Source organism: Coregonus clupeaformis, chromosome 27 (genome assembly GCF_020615455.1).
Source record: "Coregonus clupeaformis isolate EN_2021a chromosome 27, ASM2061545v1, whole genome shotgun sequence".
Lineage (NCBI taxonomy): Eukaryota > Metazoa > Chordata > Actinopteri > Salmoniformes > Salmonidae > Coregonus > Coregonus clupeaformis.
In genome coordinates this window covers 28,296,309-28,321,500 of record NC_059218.1, presented here as the reverse complement: position 1 = coordinate 28,321,500, position 25,192 = coordinate 28,296,309, and the positions used below count along the sequence as shown (strand labels likewise).

The 25,192-nt window shown below is 42.9% G+C and overlaps 2 protein-coding genes across 6 annotated transcripts; one reads left to right on the top strand and one right to left on the bottom strand.

Moving 5' to 3' along the window:
• Window positions 1-1,870: 1,870 nt before the first annotated feature.
• Window positions 1,871-10,552, bottom strand: LOC121541698 (inactive phospholipid phosphatase 7-like). Of its 4 annotated transcripts, none has more exons than XM_041850942.2 (4): window positions 10,178-10,552; window positions 9,245-9,972; window positions 8,919-8,954; window positions 1,871-2,515 (listed from the first exon to the last, which is right to left on the bottom strand). In XM_041850942.2, exons 2-4 carry the CDS (start codon window positions 9,708-9,710, stop codon window positions 2,127-2,129), a joined length of 891 nt encoding a protein of 296 aa, XP_041706876.1. In that variant the 5' UTR covers window positions 9,711-9,972; window positions 10,178-10,552; the 3' UTR covers window positions 1,871-2,126. The 4 variants fall into 4 exon arrangements, with proteins under 4 accessions (XP_041706876.1, XP_041706875.1, XP_041706874.1 ...); XM_041850941.2 differs by having other exon boundaries at window positions 9,245-9,947; XM_041850940.2 differs by having other exon boundaries at window positions 9,245-10,552.
• Window positions 10,553-10,990: 438 nt separating this feature from the next.
• LOC121541696 (protein FAM78A-like) lies at window positions 10,991-23,861 on the top strand. Of its 2 annotated transcripts, XM_041850939.2 has the most exons (3): window positions 10,991-12,367; window positions 12,660-12,963; window positions 19,265-23,861. In XM_041850939.2, the coding sequence occupies exons 2-3, from the start codon at window positions 12,701-12,703 to the stop codon at window positions 19,788-19,790; spliced, it is 789 nt and encodes a 262-aa protein (XP_041706873.1). In that variant the 5' UTR covers window positions 10,991-12,367; window positions 12,660-12,700; the 3' UTR covers window positions 19,791-23,861. The 2 variants fall into 2 exon arrangements, with proteins under 2 accessions (XP_041706873.1, XP_041706872.1); XM_041850938.2 differs by having other exon boundaries at window positions 10,991-12,963.
• Window positions 23,862-25,192: the final 1,331 nt, after the last annotated feature.

The following is a 25,192-nucleotide window of genomic DNA, read 5'->3' as shown; positions in this document are numbered from 1 at the left end:
ATTCAATGTTTGCTTTTTATTTTTACCCATCTACCAATAGTTGCCCTTCTTTTAAAGGCATTAGAAAACCTCTCTGGTCTTTGTGGTTGGATCTGTGTTTGAAATTCACTGCTTAACTGAGGGACCTTACAGATCATTGTATGTGTGGGGTACAGAGATGAACACTATTATTGCACACAGTGAGTCCATTACATTTTTACTCCTGAACTTATTTAGGTGTGCCATAACAAAGGGGTTGAATACTTACTGACTCATGACATTTCAGCCTTTCATTTTGTATAAAAAATAAAATAAAATGGAAAACATAATTCTACTTTGATATTATGGGGTATTGTGTGTATGCCAGTGACACAAAATCTCAATTTAATCAATTTTAAATGCAGGCTGTAACACAACAAAATGTGGAAAAAGTCAAGGGGTGTGAATACTTTCTGAAGGCACTGTAAATGCAATTTTCTCATTTGCTGAGACAGATTGTCCCTCCTTTGTTCCCTTCCTTCTTCTCCGTAAAAGGGGAGAATGAGAAGATTAGGAGTCCCGTGTGGCTCAGATCCTTCTGTGAGTGTATATAAATGGTGAAAGGCTGGCCATGCAACTTTGTGTGTGTGTGTGTGTGTGTGTGTGTGTGGTCAGCCCTGATACATGAATCTCAATGGGTTTTTCCTGAATAAATAAGGAAGCTGTTGTTTCAGCTTCATTACTGATGAGTAACTGCGGACAGTGAGACATATTGATGGAGTGGAGTCATGTAAATCAATGGTTTTCAGGTGGTGGCTACCAATCCATTTTGTAGTCAATGACTCCAAATACAGTCATTACTTGGGTTGAGCACATTTACATGTTCTTAAAAGCATCCACCACAATCAAAACATGAATGTCGCACGCACGCGCGCACAAGCACACACAAACACACACAGAAAAACAACACGAAAATAAGTCATGGCAAATGGTATATTTACGGGCATGCATAAACAACGCAGGAAGGACATACCACTTTTTCAGAGTCCACATCTTATAAAGGCTATCCAGCCATCTTCTTAATTTTGCAAATTAGCCTGGATAAACTGAAACACTGCATGAAAAGATGACTTTCTTGTCATCCTTGTACAAAACAAAACATGCTGACTTGCACTAATGCAATATCATATATATATATATATATATATATATATATATATACAGGTCCAACCCAATTAAATCTTTTTATGCGGAAGCAAAAAGGCTACGGCTTAAATAGTCCATAATATCACAACAAGAATAAGCAACCAAAAGAGATAGCAGAAGACAAATAAATGAAATAAATGAAGGCATACAGTAGTTATAAAGCCTTTGATATCAGGTATAATTAATTTTTTGTACACTCCAGTGAACATTCAGGACTTTACCCAGCATAGGTTTACTCAGTGACTTCTACCCTCCAAAATACATTACATTAGACACTCAATGGTACACACATAAGAAATCTTGCATGCATACATACAAACACGCACAGACACATGCACACACACACGCAATCACCCATATACACACACATATGTCACAGTATCAATGGTAACCCCAAGCCTGATGTACTGTAGATGACTTCACACAGACGTTGTTCAGTTACTCAGAGAGGCATGAAATCAGCACCATAACAAACTGACTGTGTCTATCTGTTTGGTTAATGCTTAGATTGCAGCAGAGAAGGCAAACAATGTGGAATATACAATGTACAGATCTATGATGAAACTGCTAGCCTTAAACAAATCAAAACTATCTTTTGAAACTTATTTGGATAGGATAAATATTTAACCCTGTATCAAAATCCCTGACCTTCTAGACAACAATCATGTTATTTGTTTAACACATACAGCACAATTCAATGACAGCAAAAATCTATTCACATTTGGAGTCCAGTCCATCTGTTTCTCAACAATTTATAGTTTTTAACAAATGATAGTTTCCAGCAGAAAAATACAAACAACATCATTGAAAGGAAATCAAGATAAAGCCAGGGCAGTAGGCCCTGATCAGGGAAAACTCTGTTCCAGATCATGTTAGGAAGAACTCATGGCCCTACTTTTAAGGCTTTATAAAGCCAGGCTTCACAGCTTCAAAAAGGTGTTGAGAGCCTTGATAGATAGTGCTCAGTAGAAGGAGCTCCAGCTGAGGGTCCCTATAGAGATGAGGGTCTGACAGGCGCTGGACGACAGCCACACCGTCTCCACCAGGCTGAAGTGCAGCAGACCCAGGGCGAAGCCGCACGCCATGTCGGTCAGGTGGTGCCTACCCAGCAGCACCTGGGACATGCCCACCAGGAAGGCCCAGAGCACCAGCAGGATGCGAAGCGGGACGGCCAGGACCAGGTGGGACAGCAGGAACTTGGACACCATGGCAGCGCGGCTGGCATGGGCCGCCGGGAAGGAGTACACATCCATGACACAGTAGTCCAGGAATCCCGGACTCATCTCCCAGGGTCCTTTGCGTTTGATCAGCTTCTGGACTCCGGCCACTGTCATGACATCAAGCAGAAGGGCTGAGGTGGGAAGATAAAAAAAGTATTATGTTGCATGAAAAAGCCAAACTAGATCAATTAACCACAGGTCAGTAAACCACAACACACAATATCTGTAGTCAAAAACACATGGAGATCAATTAGCTTGTAGTTTGTGTAATTTGCTCTATATCTGCTACATTTACATTTTAGTCATTTAGCAGACGCTCTTATCCAGAGCGACTTACAGTTGGTGAGTGCATACATAATTTTTTTTATTTTTCATACCACAATCCTGGCATTGCAAACACCATGCTCTACCAACTGAGCTACATCCCTGCCGGCCATTCCCTCCCCTACCCTTGACGACGCTGGGCCAATTGTGCGCCGCTCCATGGGTCTCCCGGTCGCGGCCGGCTACGACAGAGCCTGGATTCGAACCAGGATCTCTAGTGGCACAGCTAGCACTGCAATGCAGTGCCTTAGACCACTGCGCCACTCGGCATCAGTGATGAACAACGCAGGCCAGGCGGTTCCCCAGCAATGACACAGTGGCTTGTAGCCCTTTCCTGCAGTCAAATGACCTAGTGGCCTCATGGGTGGAATGTTATTAATATTTTTCATAATTTCATAATTAATAAACATTCTTTCAAAAAATCTGCCGAAAATCTGGTGTTTCTATTTCAAACAGTTTTGTTATATTTCAGTCTTCTGTGATGTATATAAATTCAAAATTGAATACGTTCCAACTTTATATCTGCCATGGTACAGATGTCTTATTTTTGTAAGCCCATAACCATGTGCGTGAGGTGTATACTTGTTTCAAAGTAGATTTGTTTAAGATTACCAAGAAACACTCTGTGTGACCCTGATTTAGCCCACTGCAGTAGAAGGTTAAGAAGAGCCAAGAGTTTGTGGAACAGTGGCGCATCGTCGCATCTCCTCTCTCTTCCCTGTGTGTGATCAGAATGTATGAGCCTCTATGCTACAGCATCCCAATCGGCCACATTATCAGGCTAGCAGCCCAGTTACTCTCTAAATAGGTCTGGAAGCTAGCACAGAACTGAGAGAGCACCTAGCTTATAGTTCAGCTTTGGCTTACTGTATGTGCACTTGTCTGTCTGTGTAGTGATTTGATCTGAGGCGACTGTCGCTGAGAGTATTTGCAAGTGAAATACTGAGACAGAAACGTTTTCCACCTCAAACTCTTGTAATAAGACTGGAGAATACTTGAAATACTGTAGATGTACAGTATAATAGACTTACTTATGATTGGGTGTGATAGATCATTATTAATTATTTGGATATGACTCACCTACAGTACTTGATCCTGTCCTCAAGTGTCTCTTTTCTGTCTCTTTTTAGCAGCAAAATATCCCCACAATCACATTTTTGATCACCCAGCTACCCTGTGGAACCTGTCAGGACTCAGGATTCAGACATTGATGATGCTGTCTCCTTCCTGTACACCCACCCACACACATAACCCCCTAGTTCTATTGTAAATTATAAACTGGGTGGTTCGAGCCCTGAATGCTGATTGGCTGACAACTGTGGTATATCAGACCGTATAACACGGGTATTTCAAAACATTTATTTTTACTGCTCTAATTATGTTGGTAAACAGTTTATAATAGCAATAAGGCACCTCTGAGGTTTGTGATTTATGGCCAATATACCACGGCTAAGGGCTGTGGCCAGGAACTCCGCATTGCGTCGTGCTTAAGAACAGCCCTTAGCCGTGGTATATTGGCCATATACCACACCCCCTTGGGCCTTATTGCTTAAGTAAACTTCTAGCAAATTAGAATTCACAGTGTTCACAGACCATTAAGGAAAGGAAAGTTGGGGAAATTGAAAAAAGGCAGAGAGAGGGGAATGGACAGCATGGACGTGAGTATGTGGTACCTTGGGGTCATTCTGGGACAATGGGGACACAGTGCTGAGCTGCCAATGAAAGCCAATGGTGTCAGCTACAGGACCCAGCTCTGCCCCCTGATATAGCCCACCTCAGCACTACTGAAGGTGAGGGGAGAGGAGAGCCAAGCCATGGATTTCACCAGCCTAGAGTCAATGTTATCTATGCAAGAAAATATGTATATTTCTGTCTGTCTGTCCATTCCTGAAGGCAAAATGAAGTGAGATAGAGATGTTATTGTGAATTATACTGCATTCACAGCTGCCTTAATCAGGATGTTTGTTCAAACACGGTGGTTCCCTATCCTATCCAGGATCATTATTAATGACCTGAACAATGACCTGAACATTGCCCAAACACAAAACTTTCCCAAATTAAACAGATTATAGACTAAACACAATACAGATTCAGTCCACAGATTTGCAGTGTTTTTCTGAGTAATCCCTCTACTGGTATAACACACGCAAAAGCCTCCCACACACACCAGCCCAAAGCAACCAGGCATCCAGCATAGGAGCAAAAATAAAATCCCTTAGGCTTTCATGTGTCAAATGGGACATGGTGAATTCACTGGTATGAACCAGCACATGTTGGATGCCAACATGGTGGGCCTACAATAGCAAAGGGGTGTGTAGGAGTATTTTTGATTTAACCCTTAATTTACCAGGTAAGTTGACTGAGAACACATTCTCACTTACAGTAACAAACTGTGGAATAGTTACAAGGGAGAGGAGGGGGGATGAATGAGCCAATTGGAAGCTGGGGATGATTAGGTGGCCATTATGGTATGAGGGCCAGATTGGGAAATTAGCCAGGACACCGGGGTTAACACCCTACTCTTACAATAAGTGCCATGGCATCTTTAGTGACCACAGAGAGTCAGAACACCCATTTTACATCCCATCCGAAAGACGGCACCCTACACAGGGCAATGTCCCCAATCACTACCCTGGGGCATTGGGATCTTTTTTTAGACCAAAGGAAAGAGTGCCTCCTACTGGACCTCCAACACCCCTTCCAGCAGCATCTGGTCTCCCATCCAGGGATCGACCAGGACCAACCCTGCTTAGCTTCAATGGCACATAGCTGAATGGGTACTTTTGAACTATCACACATGCACACACACACACACGCACGCACTCTCACACACACACACACACACACACACACACACACACACACACACACACACACACACACACACACACACACACACACACACACACACACACACACACACACACACACACACACACACACACACACACACACACAGGCACAGTGGCCCCAATTTCACTCAAATCAATCTGGGGTATAGTCTGCTGGTTTCCTTTGCAGACGTGTGTCAAAAATAACCACCTAAAATTAGTTCACCATCTAGGATGATTCCATTACTGCTAGTTAGGGAAATCAGGGTCATACTTTAGGTACTGTATGTTACATTCACGTGACTATAGCAAATGTAGGGAAATAACCTTTTATTTATTTATTTTATTTCACCTTTATTTAACCAGGTAAGCCAGTTGAGAACAAGTTCTCATTTACAACTGCGACCTGGCCAAGATAAAGCAAAGATAAAGCAAAGCAGTGCGATAAAAACAACAACACAGAGTTACATATGGGGTAAAACAAAACATACAGTCAAAAATACAACAGAAAATATATATACAGTGTGTGCAAATGTAGCAAGTTATGGAGGTAAGGCAATAAATAGGCTATAGTGCAAAATAATTACAATTAGTATTAACACTGGAATGATAGATGTGCAAGAGATGATGTGCAAATAGAGATACTGGGGTGCAAATGAGCAAAATAAATAACAATATGGGGATGAGGTAGTTGGGTGGGCTAATTTCAGATGGGCTGTGTACAGGTGCAGTGATCGGTAAGGTGCTCTGACAACTGATGCTTAAAGTTAGTGAGGGAGATAAGAGTCTCCAGCTTCAGAGATTTTTGCAATTCGTTCCAGTCATTGGCAGCAGAGAACTGGAAGGAATGGCGGCCAAAGGAGGTGTTGGCTTTGGGGATGACTAGTGAGATATACCTGCTGGAGCGCATACTACGGGTGGGTGTTGCTATGGTGACCAATGAGCTAAGATAAGGCGGGGATTTGCCTAGCAGTGATTTATAGATGGCCTGGAGCCAGTGGGTTTGGCGACGAATATGTAGTGAGGACTAGCCAACAAGAGCGTACAGGTCACAGTGGTGGGTAGTATATGGGGCTTTGGTGACAAAACGGATGGCACTGTGATAGACTACATCCAATTTGCTGAGTAGAGTGTTGGAGGCTATTTTGTAAATGACATCGCCGAAGTCAAGGATCGGTAGGATAGTCAGTTTTACGAGGGCATGTTTGGCAGCATGAGTGAAGGAGGCTTTGTTGCGAAATAGGAAGCCGATTCTAGATTTAACTTTGGATTGGAGATTCTTAATGTGAGTCTGGAAGGAGAGTTTACAGTCTAACCAGACACCTAGGTATTTGTAGTTGTCCACATACAGTGGGGCAAAAAGTATTTAGTCAGCCACCAATTGTGCAAGTTCTCCCACTTAAAAAGATGAGAGAGGCCTGTAAATTTTATCATAGGTACACGTCAACTATGACAGACAAAATGAGAAAAAAAAACCAGAAAATCACATTGTAGGATTTTTTATGAATTTATTTGCAAATTATGGTGGAAAATAAGTATTTGGTCAATAACAAAAGTTTCTCAATACTTTGTTATATACCCTTTGTTGGCAATGACACAGGTCAAATGTTTTCTGTATGTCTTCACAAGGTTTTCATACACTGTTGCTGGTATTTTGGCCCATTCCTCCATGCAGATCTCCTCTAGAGCAGTGATGTTTTGGGGCTGTCGTGGGCAACACAGACTTTCAACTCCTCCAAAGATTTTCTATGGGGGTTGAGATCTGGAGACTGGCTAGGCCACTCCAGGACCTTGAAATGCTTCACGAAGCCACTCCTTCGTTACCCGGGCGGTTTGTTTGGGATCATTGTCATGCTGAAAGACCCAGCCACGTTTCATCTTCAATGCCCTTGCTGATGGAAGGAGGTTTTCACTCAAAATCTCACGATACATGGCCCCATTCATTCTTTCCTTTACACGGATCAGTCGTCCTGGTCCATTTGCAGAAAAACAGCCCCAAAGCATGATGTTTCCACCCCCATGCTTCACAGTAGGTATGGTGTTCTTTGGATGCAACTCAGCATTCTTTGTCCTCCAAACACGACGAGTTGAGTTTTTACCAAAAAGTTCTATTTTGGTTTCATATGACATTCTCCCAATCCTCTTCTGGATCATCCAAATGCACTCTAGCAAACTTCAGACGGGCCTGGACATGTACTGGCTTAAGCAGGGGGACACGCTCTGGCACTGCATGATTTGAGTCCCTGGCGGCGTGTGTTACTGATGGTAGGCTTTGTTACTTTGGTCCCAGCTCTCTGCAGGTCATTCACTAGGTCTCCCGTGTGGTTCTGGGATTTTTGCTCACCGTTCTTGTGATCATTTTGACCCCACGGGGGGAGATCTTGCGTGGAGCCCCAGATCGAGGGAGATTATCAGTGGTCTTGTATGTCTTCCATTTCCTAATATTTGCTCCCACAGTTGATTTCTTCAAACCAAGGCGCTTACCTATTGCAGATTCAGTCTTCCCAGCCTGGTGCAGGTCTACAATTTTGTTTCTGGTGTCCTTTGACAGCTCTTTTGGTCTTGGCCATAGTGGAGTTTGGAGTGTGACTGTTTGAGGTTGTGGACAGGTGTCTTTTATACTGATAACAAGTTCAAACAGGTGCCATTAATACAGGTAACAAGTGGAGGACAGAAGAGCCTCTTAAAGAAGAAGTTACAGGTCTATGAGAGCCAGAAATCTTGCTTGTTTGTAGGTGACCAAATACTTATTTTCCACCATAATTTGCAAATAAATTCATTAAAAATCCTACAATGTGATTTTCTGGAATTTGTTTTCTCAATTTGTCTGTCATAGTTGACGTGGTACCTATGATGAAAATTACAGGGCTCTCTCATCTTTTTAAGTGGGAGAACTTGCACAATTGGTGGCTGACTAAATACTTTTTTTCCCCACTGTACTCTAGGTCAGACCCGTCGAGAGTAGTGATTCTAGTCGGGTGGGCGGGTGCCAGCAGCGTTCGATTGAAGAGCATGCATTTAGTTTTACTAATGTTTCATATCATATTAAGGAAGTAAGTCTAATCAAGTATTTATTACTTAAATAAGGTACTTTGGAAAATTATTCCACTGTAGCTTTTGTACCAGCTGCCATTGTGGGGATAAGAAGTGCAAAGCAGTGTGTAAGCCTGTATCTTGATATAGGCCTATGCTTGACACTGATGATAATGACTTCACTGAGTCTTTCGATGTAGGCCCCTGGCTTGTTAAAATGTCTACTTATAGTTCTTCAGTCCAAAGTAAACTCGTGATATGTGGAGCCTAGCACCTGTTCCCCAGGCCTGGTTCTGTGCTGGGTGAAGGAGAGAGGGTCCATGGAGGGCTAGGATTTCCTAATTACCTGCTTCTGATCCTCTACCATGGGATGCTTTAAATTCTGGTGGACAATGACATATTTTAGTGAGAAGCATTAACAGTTAACAATCATGGCATAAATATTAGCCTATTGACATGGGTTATATAGGCCTAATACAGGGCCAGGGATAAGGAAGTAGAGAGATGTGATCATATCAGTAGGCTGCCTAGTCTACACCTATTAAAAATGCACTGATAGACACACTATAGCATAATAACTAAACCATTAAAGAAGAGCTGAATCATACATGTACAATGCAATAACTGAAGTATTACACAATGTGTTTTGGGTAGAGTGAGGAGTGCATTTACCAAGTAATAGGTTGACCAAGACCTCTTGTCCCGCCAGCGTATTACTCCTTGTCAGACACACGATAGTGCCAAAGATCCACGTGGTGCCGTGTCCCGTGAACGCGAGCAGGGTGACCATGGAACGAACGCTGCCCCAAGACGACGACGTGTAGGCGCAGACCCCCAGGCGCTTGGACAGACAAATGTCAATGGCGAGGAGGGAGCTCATCGCTATCTCCTTGAAGGAAGGGTTCAGCTGGATACAGTCCTCCTCGGGCAGTTTCGTGGGCTCTTTCCGATCCTTGTTGGCACTGTCGGTAGGTTCCTGCGGGTCGCACGGCTGGCTTGCTTGGTGTTTGGGTTGACCCGGTCGCCGGCTCTCCGAGTTGCCGCTCCGTAGGGGCTGGTTCAGGGACATGAACTCTGGTCTGCTCAGGACGTTGTTCCGATCCCGCGTCCTGGACCTAGAACTCGGAATTGCGGGCATTTTGGATTGGTCCCACTTCGCCTCCTTGGTGAAAAAAGTTACTGTACTACGTTTCAGAAGGTCAATTTCTCGTTTTACGCACGAAGGCTAAATGTCCAAAGCTAAGCCCTGTCGTCCTTCCCCTCCTGCGGCCCTACCAGATATATTTAGCCCGGTTGGAATGCGCGCTGCCCATGCTGCTGTGTTTAGGCTACAACGGGATCCCTGCTTGCACGAAGAGGCGTGACTGGTATCTGCCTGGGCAAATCAAATGAGATACAATCTACAGTGAAAACAGATTGTCATCATCAGCTTTTAACATGTCATAAACTAAAATATACAACCATCAGCAACTAACATGGAATGGCATAACGTTTTGTTTTGATCCTGAATGGCAGAAACTAAAGACACTGGTTTTACGCATAAATAGATGGGCAATACTATTCCTGTTATGCTCAACGACAGACACATTTTTGTTATCATCTTACCAGGCCGGTATAAGAATGGGCTTTCGTTCATATCCCTCTCGCGCGTTGCGTAACACGATTGGAATTTAGAGAACACAGCAAGGAATTCTTAGTTAGACTGATAGACTGTAGCCCCGATTCTATTAAAGTCAATCAAGGAACAAGCATCCAAGTCATTCAGTATTTACAAAAGATGAGAGCTCAAAAGAAGAGAGCTCAAAAGATGAGATCTGTCAGTCGTTTTCCCGTGGACATGACGTAGCCTACGCACAATCCCACTTCCACCGCGCTCATCCACGGACGCGATTTTCCGGATGGGAGTTCTCCAAGGTTCTTAAATGGACAGCGACAGAGACGCTCTCAGCACGAACCCATGGCACGCCTTTGTCAATTTGTCAATGACCAAAAATAGAAGAAAAGAAAACAGCAAATCAAGAAGAAATAACAAACATTCAATTATGAAAACTTACTTTATCCTATAGATAAAAAAAAAATTCAGGAGCATTTTAAAAGTAAGGCTATTAGGCAAAAATAGGCCTACATTTAAATGATTTTTTAAATATTTAATATTCACCAATTTATATTTTCTAATTGGTCATGCATCCAAATTGATGTGAGCTATAGACTATAGCCTATAACATCGCCCAAAACATTCAATTAAATCAGGGCTATTCATTTAACTTTGACTGATCGAAGTAGGCATATTATAGCCTGAATTCTGTGCATTTAATAAATGTAGCAAGAAACCCATCACTACATTTCCCAGAATGCTTGCAGTGGCCAGGGGAAGTGTCGTCTCAAAGGTAGGCTACTTAAAGGAGCTGCAGCTCAAGCCGCTGAAATAGACCAATGCGGGTGGGTGAACCTGCTGTGGCCGCGATCGGACCAGCGCAGAGAAATGACAGTCTGTCCAGGAATTGGGACTAAATTATACCCAAAGGACAGGGATCGAGGAAGGAGCCTGGTTGGGTTATCGGACATTCCATGATTATAATTAAAATAGGTTTTTATTAGTTGATCTACAAGAAGATTGGGATCCAAATGGAGAGGGGAAAGTTGACCTGGTTGCCTTTGAATGTTGCTCGGTGTTAATTCTAATAACCGACGATGAAATAACTGTAAATTGAAATATTACCACTACTGGACCTTGAAATTGATCTTAACAATAAAAGAGAAAGGAACCAACTGGGAAGATAAAGGAATTACCACTCGAACCAAGCGCGCACGCATCTAGGGCAGTCCCATAAACTGTCTTGAGGGGACAATAAAAAAATACTGGCTTGCCTTGCATTGACCGAAAGTGTGCTGAACCTTTATTTTTTCAAATAGAAAATATTGGGTTTATGATACAACAGGCGTTTTGCAATGATACTACGTCCAACTGTTTAATTTGAAGATAACCGTTTCACTTTCCCTATAACCTTTTGCATACCATGTCTAAAATGTGCATCGACTTCGGGGACGGACAGCAATATTTATTCTTATCCGTCATATAATCCCTGTGCACAGAGTTATTGTAGGATTGCACGCGGGCTGTGTCTATTGTAGTGAGGACCTTCAGCAACTTATTCCAGATGGGTTATTTATTATGTACGTGCACCTCATTTAGTCATAATGTATTTTTTTATGTTACATTGTTATAATTGTCGTAACACTGGGGTCAGTGAAAGGGGGTTTATTACTGTGGCATTAAGTGTTAACAGTTTATTGTTACAGAATTAAGACGTTGTTCAATGCAAGCCATTGCTGGCTGCAGCCCTCTTATCCACACAAAAACAAATGTTTTGGAATAAAAACCTTTCACCAGTGACCGAACTGGTGGCTTATGGAAATCAGAATGCGTAACCGAGGGAAAAGTTGATTTTACGCACACTCAGTAGGAAATTGAAAGTGTACATGAATAGGCTCACAGATGAGAGGCGCTGAGCTCCGCCAATATGACGTCGAAATGTTACGTTAGCAGTTTTTGTAAATTATGCGTCACAATTAGCAATTACTTCTGCTTTATTCGACCACAAATTAGGCCTAAATGTGAATCTTTGCTGGTGTACATCTCCGATGGTCGCAAGTTGCCAGTGATCGCTGGCGACCTCACGCTTCTTGTGGGGGTGAAACAGATCACACAGCACAGACATCTGAAAAGGCACTTCTATTGATGGAGGAAGCTTCAAGACACGGAAAAGAAAGTTGCATCGGTCCTTTTTTGGTGATGTAAGCGGATCGCCAACGAAAAGCAGAAAGCATGCTGCTGTGAATTTAATTACAACTCTTCCATTATTGAGTAAAATACTACATTTTCCCTCAGTGTTGGAATACAGAACTGGTTGCAAAATGCATGGCTTTTATGAACATGTCAGCAAAGTGATAGCCTAGTCATTCTCAACCGAGAACAGTGGCCATTTGCCAGTGCCACCCTTTTTCGTTTTTTGGGTCTTTTTTTAGTATTGAAAATGTGGATGCAATTGTGAATTTGTTGCTGTTTCCATGCGTCTTTCTCCTCCAGACCTCAGGACGTTGTTGTGGATTGTATTGCTATTTAATGCAATGGGCTGTATCCAGAGTATCAGGTGTAAGCCCAAGAGTTTCCGTGAAAGTATCATCGTTCTCGAGGTGAACTCCTCAATCGACTCCAATCCAACCAGCATCGACGAGTCATCCAACGTGGTTCTGCGCTATCGGACACCGCACTTCCGAGCCTCTGCTCGGGTACTAGTGCCGCCCATGGCCTGTAAAGAGACGTGGACTGTTGGCTGGATCCAAGCATGCAACCACATGGAGTTTTACAACAAATATGGAACCAAAGGGATGTGAGTATCAACCTAAACCCAACCCACATAACAAGGGAACGTATACAACCATGTGAAATGTAAGTCTAGGCCTACTTCAAGTTCACCAACGGTGCAGGTGATGCGGTAGGCTACTTCGGGCTACAGTCTAATCAGGTGCAGAGGCAATCACATTTGAGTAGACTAAGACCTAATATAAATAACCCTGAATTAAAATGCCAGACAATACCTGCCATCCGTAATCTACCTCATGTTTCATATTCACCTCTCAATGGCACTGGGGCTTTGACACCTCCAATATATTTTCGGAGATTGGAGGGCTAACTCCAGAACGTCAACAGTCTACTGTACCTCGATGCTGGAGCACACTTGCGTCATGATGACTTCCCGGGAAAAGTTAGTGGAAATTAGGAAAGGTGGAAAAGCCAAGGCACATTTTTATTCATACTGCAAATCCATCCTTTTGCAAAATCAAATCAATTATTGGATTGAAAAAACCCAAACTATCAAGACAAAAATCCACTTTTATATCTCATGTCCATGGGGATAAACCCTATGCCCCTATGTCATTCAAAGCCTAAAATATTAATATTTTCCCACAAAGTTGGAAGAACAGAATCATCTAGAATGTCATTGTATGCTGTAGTGTTAAGATTTCCCTTCACTGGAACTAAGGGGCCTAGCCCGAAACAACAGCCCCAGACCATTATTCCTCATCCACCAAACTTTACAGTTGGCACTATGCAACTTTTCTATTGGCACTATGCATTCGGGTAGGTAGCGTTCTCATGGCATCCGCCAAACCCAAATTCGTCCGTCGGACTGCCAGACGGTGAAGCGTGATTCATCACTACAGATAATGCATTTCCACTGCTCCAGAGTCCAATGGCGGCGAGCTTTACACCACTCCAGCCGACGCTTGGCATTGTGCATGGTGATTTTAGGCTTGTGTGCGTCTGCTCGGCCATGGAAACCCATTTCATGAGCTCCTGACGAACACTTATTGTGCTGACGTTGCTTCCAGAGGAAGTTTGGAACTCGGTAGTGAGTGTTGCAACGGAGGACAATGTGTATGCGCTACATGCTTCAGCACTTGCCGGTCCCCTTCTGTGAGCTTGTGTGGCCTACCACTTCGCAGCTGAGCTGTTGTTGCTCCTAGACATCTCCACTTCACAATAACAACACTTACAGTTGATCGGGCAGCTCTAGCATGTCAGAAATTTGACGAACTGACTTGCTGGAAAGGTGGCATCCTATGACGGTGCCACGTTGAAAGTCACTGAGCTCTTCAGTAAGGCCATTCTACTGCCAATGTTTGTCTATGGAGATAACATGGCTGTGTGCTCGATTTTATACACCTGTCAGCAACGGGTGTGGCTGAAATAGCCGAATCCACTAATTTGAAGGGGTGTCCACATACTTCTGTATATATAGTGTATCAATTCACTGTCTCTGGTGCATAGAGAGGCGATAGTGTCCTTGAAGATGCAGTACGCTTTAGCACTGTTGGATTCTATAGAACGGTGAAGTGGGCAAGGACTGAGTCCACAATTTTCTTTAAAGCCAAGGCTTTCATAAACACTCCCTGTTCAATTGATCCATTCAAGCTGGGTTTCATTGTGAGGTAGGCTACTGGAGTCAACAGAAACTGTATGTATGAGAAATCACATTATTTTCCAAATATTACGAAATTAGTTAAAGTGAGCTCAGGCAGTTAGCTCAAATTGACTACACATGTTAGAATCACCTATGGCAGCGATTACAGCTGTGAGTCTTTCTGGGTAAAATTCTTCAAGCTCTGTCAAGTTGGTAGATCATTTCTAGACAGTCATTTTCAAGTCTTCCCATAGATTTTCAAGCCTATTTAAGTGAAAACTGTAACTAGGCCACTCAAGAACATTCAATGTCGTCTTGGTAAGCAACTCCAGTGTATATTTGGCCTTGTGTTTTAGGTTATTGTCTTGCTGAAAGGTGAATTTGTCTCCCAGTGTGTGTTGGAAAGCAGACTGAACCAAATTTTCCTCTAGAATCTTGCCTGTGCTTAGCTCTGTTCCGTTTCTTTTTATCCAAAAATGTTTCCTAGTACTTGCCGATGACAAGCATACCCATAACATGATGCAGCCACCACCATGCTTGAAAATATGAAAAGTGGTACACAGTGATGTGTTGTGTTGGATTTGCCCCAAACATAACGCTTTGTGTATTCCGGATGTAAAGTACATTTCTTTGACAACATTTTTTGCAGTTTTACTTTAGACCCTTATTGCTAACAGGATGTTTTGGAATATTTTGCATTCTGTATAGGCCATCTTCTTTTCAGTCTGTCAGTTAGGTTAGTATTGTGGAGTAACTACAATGTTGTTGATCCATCTTCAGTTTTCTCCTATCTGTTTAAAGTCACCATTGGCCTCATGGTGAAATCCCTGAGCGGTTTCCTTCCTCTCCGGCAACTGAGTTAGGAAGGACGCCTGTATCTTTGTAGTGACTGGGTGTATTGATAGACCATCCAAAGTGTATTAATAACTTCACCATGCTCAAAGGGATATTCAATGTCTGCTTGATTTATTTTTACCCATCTACCAATAGGTGCCCTTCTTTGCGAGGCACTGGAAAACTTCCCTGGTCTTTGTGGTTGAATCTGTGTTTGAAATGCACTGCTCGACTGAGGGACCTTACAGACAATTGTATGAGTGGGGTACAGAGATGAGGTAGTCATTCAAAAATCATGCTAAACACTATTATTGCCACAGATTGAGGCCATGCAACTTATTATGTGACTTGTTAAGCACATTTTTACTACTTAACTTATTTAGGCTTGCCATAACAAAGGGGTTGAATACTTATTGACTCAAGACATTTCAGATGTTCATTTTATATTAATTTGTAAACATTTCTAAAAACATTATTCCACTATGACATTATGGGGTATTGTGTGTAGGCCAGTGACACACACAATATCAGTTTAATCCATTAAAAATTCAGGCTGTAACACAACAAAATGTGGAAAAAGTCAAGGGGTGTGAATACTTTCTGAAGGCACTGTATACCCAGAATGCAGAGGGTTTATCTTCACCCGTTGCAGCATGGGATGTTTCGGGTCTGCATGTCAAAGATTACACACACCCAATACTACAATCCCCTACATGACCTCCTCCCCTTGCCCTAGTCTGGCTATGTGTGTTTGTCTGTGTGTGTGTGTGTGTTAATCTATCGCACTGGGCCTAAAGAGCTACTGAATGGAAAAAACAAAATGAATGCTGTGTGGAGATTAGAGAGACGTCCCTCGGCTCTGCAAACGAAACATAATATGAAAAGAGAATAGAGAGGAGAGTGAGAGAGATTAAACTGGTATTAACAACCCCTCTCTCTCTCTCTCTCTCTCTCTCTCTCTCTCTCTCTCTCTCTCTCTCTCTCTCTCTCTCTCTCTCTCTCTCTCTCTCTCTCTCTCTCTCTCTCTCTCTCTCAGAGCAGCTATCACCTCATATGGCACAAATACTGAACACATCCTCTATTCTGGGCAGATCAATGGCCAAAGTAAATGTGCATCTCCTCTCTCATCTAAGCGACACATTTCTGCTGATTTGGGATTATAAAAAGAATGCCCCGGTAGTCTGATTTGTAAGGCTATACAGTAGCATTTCCCCCTTATGCTTTTCTATGTACCGAGAGCCTACTCTCTGAAAGAGAGGACCACGATTTCCCTGTAAGACTTGTCGTAAGTCTTGACAAATGCCTTCATACATTTAAGCTCATTACCATAATCATTCAGTGCTGCCCTTTTGACTGCAATCTCAGAGAAAGACAAAAGTTATTTAGTAGCTTCTTAATAACACAGAGAGAGCTGTGTCATCCATGTTTGAGGAGACAGTGAAGATGCAGGACATAAGTTCTCTCTTTCTCTATTGAGACTGCTGTTCTGAGTTACGTCAATTACGGCAGTAAACTTCCAGAATGCTCTGGTCTAATTGGACAGAGCGACTCAGGATAATACTGTGGATGATTTCTCTGTCGGCTCATGTGCGTGCCCTAGTTTTGGAATCTGCCAGACACTCTGTCTTACGGTCGCTGTGATTGGAAAATAGAGTAGAGCATCAGTAGTCTAGCATTCTCTTTGTGTGGTATAGTAGAGTTAGGTGTGTATCACACTGATGTAATGCTACACACACACACACAAGAATTCAAGCACGTAGGTGGAGACGTACACAGTAAGCACGCACACACACACACAGAACTCACACACCCTGGTAAGACTCAAGAGGGCGGTCCCAAGCAGTTTTTCCAGACTGTGCACACTCGCTTCGGCACAGAGCCACAGACTTAGACACACCACATCCACAACATCCCCCAGACAAACTCACACACCCACACAAAACTGCCAGAGCCCAGAAATCGTTCGTCCCCACCAGTATCAGACAAAAAAAACAAATAGCTGAACTGAATATGAACTGTATCCACGTGTTGTTTCTTGTTGTGATATTGCTAGAGATTTACACTGTTGAATGCATTTATGCACTCTATCTGGTGATGCTGGGCTCTTATGTTTGAGATGCAAGACACATTTCCTGAAAGGGACACAATAAATAATAATAATTACACACACACACACACACACACACACGGCTCAAGGATGCTATGATTGATTACCCTGAATCAGCCAGCCTGCCATCCCTGTGTCTGAGTAGCCCGTCTAAATAATTTCTCCCTTCCCTACTTGGTAAAAGGTGATTGCTATCCATTTTACCTGCAATAAAACCTCCTTTATAGTAGCACAATTCAGCTATATCACTTTATAAGATGGTACAGCAAAGTGTTGGTGTCTGCTTGTCATGTATCTAGCCCCTCACTCAACATCAAAAGAAGCCAAGCCTGCCACTACTGTTGATTGGCCATTTAGTCTGTTGGGTTCTTCCTAGTATCTATTTCAATAGAGCACCTCCCATGGTTTTGAATACTGTTCTGAAAATAGTATAGTACTATAATAAAAATGCCATCTATAAAGAGTAGGTAGATCCTGTAGTATCATTAGACTTCCAATAGGGGGAGAAAGAAAAAGGTAAATGTTTTTGCTTTTGGGCATGTTCTGTTCTCAAGAAACCATGTGTTAGCAAGATAAAAAATACAAGGAGTGCTTTGTTGGCCATTGTCTGTAGTCGTTGGCCCTTCACAGTGAAATTGATGTAACAATTTGGCTCCTGTCAGAGATATATTTATAGATGTAAAGATTGCTGAAGTATTTTTGGAGACAGATCGATAGAGAGGATAGGATAGTGATTTGTAGCGACAAGAATGGACATGGATAAAACACACACACACACAGATCATTTATTTATAAAGCCCTTTTTACATCAGTAGTTGTCACAAAGTGCTTATGCAGAAACCGTGCCAATGTCCATGCAGGCCTGTCATGTGGCTGGTGATCACACTGTTATATACAGCAGTTCTGCTGATCCTCCACTTCTGGGAGAAAGGTCATTTTCTTCCTGCCGAGGGGGAATCGATAGGCGGATGGACCGGATTGTTTATGAGGTGCCTCTATCCCACAATGTCACCAGCTGCGTCTCAATACTCCAAAATTGCCAAAGTGGCCTCTCCTCGTTTCCTTCACTTAATTCACTCAGATCTGAAATAAGGGTGGACGAGGAAAAGCAATCCCAATAGGCTTAGGACATATCGCTTTCACCTATCCTGTGTTGACAGATCACTGGTCAGTGAGAAATGAGAAAAGGAAGCCATTTGTGATTATTGCCATGCATCTACAGTGACTTACTACACAGGAGTGGGTTAGACAGGCAGGGAGGCTGTTAACAATGGGAACCTGGGGTGTGCTGTGATTGTGCTGCCCTGTCCTGATTCTCAATAGCTACTGAGATGATGTTTGTATAACAAACCCACTCTGCCAGGCTGTTTGAGCCTCTCATGGAGAAAGTCTCCTCCACTTTTCTTATCCTCCAGCCTTTATTTAACAGCGGGTAAGAGCCTATTACGATTGATATCTCACTCAAATACGTTTTGTCAGCAAAGCAGTAGCCACATGCAGAGAGATTCCCACTTGTAAAACAAGTCTCACCTTCTTGTTTCCACTTCCAGGTTAAAGGAACAGTTCACCCAAAATTCACACCATAAAACTGGTCTAAAATCGAGTTCCGTTGACAGTTCACACCATCTGTTGTGTAGATTTAGCTATATTTACACACGGATACTTCAATCCCATGTGAATGTGAGTGATTGGCACTATCTTTGATTTTGTCGTGAACTATCCCTTTAAGCCTCACTCTGTTTTCCCTTCCGGGTTAAATCTAACTACCTGCTTTTCCACTTCCAGGTCGAGCTGGGAACTCCCTGACCTGCGGGATGGCAAGATCCAGGCCATCAGCGACTCGGACGGCGTCAACTACCCATGGTATGGCAACACCACGGAGACGTGCACCATCGTGGGCCCCACCAAGAAGGACACCAAGTTCACGGTCAGCATGAACGACAACTTCTATCCCAGCGTTACGTGGGGCGTGCCTGTGAGCGACAGCAACCTGCCGCAGCTCAGCAGCATCCGCCGTGACCAGAGCTTCACCACCTGGCTGGTGGCCATCAATCAGGCCACGGCCGAGACCCTGGTGCTGCAGACCATCCGCTGGAGAATGCAGCTCCACATCGAGGTGGACCCAGACAAGCCCTTGGGCCAGAGGGCTACGCTGCGCGAGCCCGTGGCCCAGGAGCAGCCCCATATCCTGGGCAAGAACGAACCCATCCCCCCCAACGCCATGGTCAAGCCCAACGCCAACGACGCTCAGGTGCTCATGTGGCGGCCAAAGACCGGGGACGCCATCGTGGTCATCCCGCCCAAATACTGACTGACCTCTGGGGGTTAAACGCTCTTCCTCTTCTCCCACTCCTCTACCTACACCTCACTTTTCCTTTCTTCTCCTTTTAACCTTCCCTCAAGCTCCTTGCCTCTATTTGCCTCTACGTTTCCCACCTCTCCTCTCTTTTTTTGTAAGAATTGAGCGAGAGAGGGAGAGAGAGAGAAAGTGAAACAAGGACAAGAGCAGCTTGGAGAAAGAGGACACTCATTGCCTATAAGTGGGAGCTGAAGCTGACTTTAAAAACAGGAGTGAACAAACTGCAACCATTCTACCTTCAAACTGGGTCGGGTTTCACTGTGCTAGATGAAGTAATTGCAAAAAAACAACAGAAACTGCATTTTTGGTTCAATTTTTTGGATTGAGGAGTGTGTGTGGGTTGAAAAAATAACATAGTATTTATGTTCATGTTTATGTACATGGTACATACATGTATATGCACAAAGTTTGCGTATACCAGTTGTGTATTTATTTATGGGCTGGGAGAGAGTGCATTTTTTGTGAAAAAGCGCTATTCTGTGCTCTACATGAGGGATACGTGAATACGAACCACATCGGGATGACATGTCATTTTAGTACTTTTTTAAACATGCGAGACATTCAATCCTAGCTGCCTTAAGTTTGCATCGCTTTCCACTGCAAACTTTTAGCCTTTAATCATGTGCAATGCAATATTCCTTAACATGTCTTGTCTCTTCTTCCATCCAGACTGTTGGTGCTGTTGTGTGTGGGTTTAGGAACGGAACAGTGGCACCAGAGTGCAAATGATACTGTGACATTTTTTTATGGGCCTAATAGTAAAGAAATGTAAAAAATATATTACCTTTTAATGTGGAATGAACACAACCAGTCATGATGGTTTTATCTGATTGTCAAACAAATCACTTCAAAAAGTAGGTTACCTGCACACCAAAATAATTCCAGCATCCCAAACATGTGCACCCATTTGATATATGGAAAGAGGCATCTGTTACAAAACACCAAAAAGTGTGAATTGAAGCCTGAATTAATTGATGCTGACGAAATGACCTTTTTTGTAGAAAGAAAAGTCGGGACACATGGATTTCTTTTTTTCTTTCTTTTTTTTAACCATGACACAGAGGTGGGGCTGTTATTTTCATATTTACCACTGTAGCATGACACATTGCATTTTAAACAAATAGGGGAATGGTTAAATTAGCATTATTTACGGGGTTACGGGGAACCAAAATGGGTCTTAATACTGTTAGAACCCTTTTTCTACCACAGAACATACAGAGAAAAATCATTCAAACAAACCCTTTCAAAATGCCAGTTAGCTCATCTCATCACTGCAATCGCACACGTTATGTTTGGCAGTGTAAAAGGTTTTCTGACAACATTCACTCCCATTGAGAGTGACATTCAGCTGACATTCAGATAGACAGCTAGGGTTGTCAACAACCTCCCTTTACAGAGAGAAAACTGTCTTTCATCATGTTATCTTTCATTTTATTTATCACCACTCCCTCCATCTCAGGGCCCCTGTCAATGTCAAGTGTTTGTGTCACACACACCTCCATCGCTCCATCCATCCATCCATCCCTCTGCATTTCTTCTCTCCTCGCTACAGCTGTCAGAAGAGAGGGGCAAGCTACCACCTAATCAATATTGGTATTAATAAGCAATCAGAGCAAGCAGCAGCCAGGGGAAATACTGTGCGTTTCAAATCCCGGGGCAATAAGAAAGCATTCCTCCATGCGATGCTATGGGAGATAAATCATCTTGGCTTTAGGGTCCTTGTGTGTGAATCCACACGAGGGGGGCTCTGCAGAGGTTAACTGGATGTAGCCCACTGCCCTCCCTCTCTATTCTCTCTTACTGTAGGTCCCCCCGCTCCCCTCACCCTCTCTCTCTCCACTTCTGATGTTCGTCCCCGTTCACCCTCTCTCACCCTGTCCGCACTTTCTCCTCTCTCTGATCCATCTGTCTCTCTGCTCCCCTCGATCTGTCTCTCTACTTCCTCCATCCCTCCCTCCACCCTGTCCTCTGTCTTCCTTGTGTGGAGGAAGGGCAGGCAGCAGTAGGCATGCGAGGCTCAGCCTGGCATATAGATGACCCACTTCTGGGGTTGCCACTGCCAGTTGTAGCCCGCTGCAGAAATGTGTTGCTTTTTTTCCCCTCCTCTCGCAGGGATAACGCACAGAACCCCGGCTAGCTAAATACCTCCATAAATGAGACGATGTCCAGTCATTCGTTTATCCGTGGGAAGGGCGGCTTTACCCCAGGCTGAAATCTCTCTCATGGAGGAGGGATGGAGGGGGTGAGGTAGAGGGATGACTGGAGGGCAGAATTTGGCATCAGGGTTTTTATCTCCTTATCACATCATCAACGACAACAACAATGAGCTAAAAAAATGGAACAGGGACTGATGTTTGTGTTTTGTAACACTGGGGTCAAGCTGCCATTTTGAAGTGGTTGAGAAAACAGCATCTCTGCTTTTGTCACTGATGGTATTGTTTTAGTATTGATGTTATGCCACTTATTCTGTTTTGATATTTTATGGAGGCAAAGCTTTCTTGGTAGAGGAATAATATTACCATCAAATGCCACTCATTATTTCGACCTACTGCTGACAGGTCTTCGTGGTTTGGTTCATTTCAAATTAAACTCAAATCTGTTGACGTCTCCACCAAATATTGATCTTAATTCGACGTTGATCTGACATCTTTGCCTTATGAGAAAAGACAGAGCAGCCAGTGTGTAGCAGCTGAACAGAATGAAAAAAGAGACAGGGCTAGGAAACTAGATAGACTAATAGCCTCGCCAAACGAGATCTTCAATATGATAGCTATGATACAGTATATTGCAGTTCTCCATTGTTATAATTACATTTATAATAGCCTAATCGGACGGCCCTCGTTGTCCTGCCCCTGCTCTGGACTCAATCATATGGGCTGAGGGAGGGAGGGGGGGACTGGTGGGGGGAAGTGCTGCCATTATTAGATCTGCTGTGAAATACTGAGCCCCCTTTAGATGCACTGTGTTGGGCTGTGCCAAGGCTGACCGGAGTGATATATGATGGGCTCTTGGAGCTAGAGGGCAAAGGTCAGTGTTAGAGGGAGTGGGGCACACACACACTTGTCATAAGACAGCAGGGACAGAGGCCCCCGGGGGCGGTCTCTCCTTGCATGGAATCAGATCGTCACTACATTACACTGGGACCGAGTGTGAACAGCTAATTGGCAGAGCACGTGGCCCCCAGCAAAACACACACATGAGAGAGGGAGGTCACAGGGGAGACGATTGCCTCAATGTGTGTCTGATTCTGACCGTGTTGTTATGTGCTACTGATGAGGCCATCTCATAATGTACAAGTGCTTCCTCGAAAAACGCCTCTAACTGAGTTCTGTTTTTAAAAATGGACATTTACATAAACGTTCTTATGAGATTACGATGCTATCACTGAACGAGTGGAATTCATGGACTTCATGTCTCACCTTCTGGGGTTGTGCTACTGAGTAGAGCCTTCCTTTCCTAAACCCACAGCTCCTAGTTCTGAGGGCTCCCACCTTTTCTATGGATCTTTATGTAAAAGAGTCCTGTAAACAGTCCAGCCACACTTCATTGACCAGCAGAAAAGGTTTAGCTTTTAGTTCAACCAATAACAGGCCCAAGCTCACTCACAGGATCACCCTCCATTGTTTCCTAGCCTTTACTATTGGCTTACCCCATGTAAACAAAAGAGTTGATTGGATATTCCATTTGTCTGTCCATCTTACCATTCGCTCCCTCCACCTCTGACTAGGTTTTCAGTAGAGTAGCCCTATGACTAACTGTAGCAGATTATACACAATTGGCTATGTATTTCTCATTTCTTTGGGTTTGTCTTCTGAAAAATATCTAATATATTTCACAGCACTGAAACAAAAATACAGAATGTTTTTTGTTTTTTAGCTTTGTCATTGACACTGATACTCGATACTTGAAAAAAGAACAGTACTGGCAAATATTTAAAACTGTGAAAATGCACAATGTTAAAAAAACAATACAGAAAATAACAAGTGGTATTTTTCATGAATAAATAAAAATGTGCAAATGTTATCTGTTCCCTGTAATCTTTCTCCTGAAGTGTGGATAGACCAGGCTTTCACCTCAGCTGTGTGATGGGAGAATTTGCACCCTGTGAAATGGTGATTCTATCTACAGAAGCACTTTGCCAAGATGCTTCACAAACACCCACAACACCCTAGCTTTTATCAACTCTGATCCCATGTCATACTTTATGAAGGAAAAGAGTTGGTGACACAAATTTGAAATTCTGCTTATAAACGACTTATTAACCATAATCAATAGTCAAATAACCATTAGTAAACTTTGACATACATAATATACAATCTATTAACATCAGTAAATACAGTAAATCAACTATTTATTGCAGTCATATACAAATCATGAACAACAATCCTTATACATGTATTTAAATGGGTAACAAATTATGTTTATATGCAGTTTATAAGTAGTTTATCTTTAATAAAATAATACCGAACAATTTATGTGGTGCATTTCCTCTATCATTTGATGCATTTTCTTATAATTTTTTCACTAAGGCTGACTTGGTTTAGAGTTTGAGTGTATTAATTAAAATCTCTATTGAAGACCAGAGGCATTCATCCTTCCGCTCTGCTCTGGCCCTGCTAAAACGGATTTCCAGGCTTTGATCTGAATGCCAGAGCTTTAACGGGCAATTACCACTGTATGTATTTGACTAATTTGTCTATTCACCCCAATCTAGTGTTATACTTGTTTAAGGAAGGTATTCTTGTGCCCCGTGACTCAAACAAGCAGATTCAAACAATTCAATTATGTAATTTGTTACTCTATACCCCAGCCTTACTCACGGCACTGGAGTACAATGTTTCAAATGTTGCAGAGAGAAATGTCATGTACAGTTGAAGTCAGAAGTTTACATACACTTAGGTTGGAGTCATTAAAACTCGTTTTTCAACCACTCCACAACTTTCTTGTTAACAAACTATAGTTTTGGCAAGCCAGTTAGGACATCTACTTTGTCCAACAATTGTTTACAGACAGATTATTTCACGTATAATTCACTGTATCACAATTCCAGTGGGTCAGAAGTTTACATACACTAAGTTGACTGTGCCTTTAAACAGCTTGGAAAATTCCAGAAAATGATGTCATGGTAGGCTAATTGACATCATTTGAGTCAATTGGAGGTGTACCTGTGGATGTATTTCAAGGCCTACCTTCAAACTCAGTGCCTCTTTGCTTGACATCATAGGAAAATCAAAAGAAATCAGCCAAGACCTCTGAAAAAAAATTGTAGACCTCCACAAGTCTGGTTCATCCTTGGGAGCAATTTCCAAACGCCTGAAGGTACCACGTTCATCTGTACAAACAATAGTATGCAA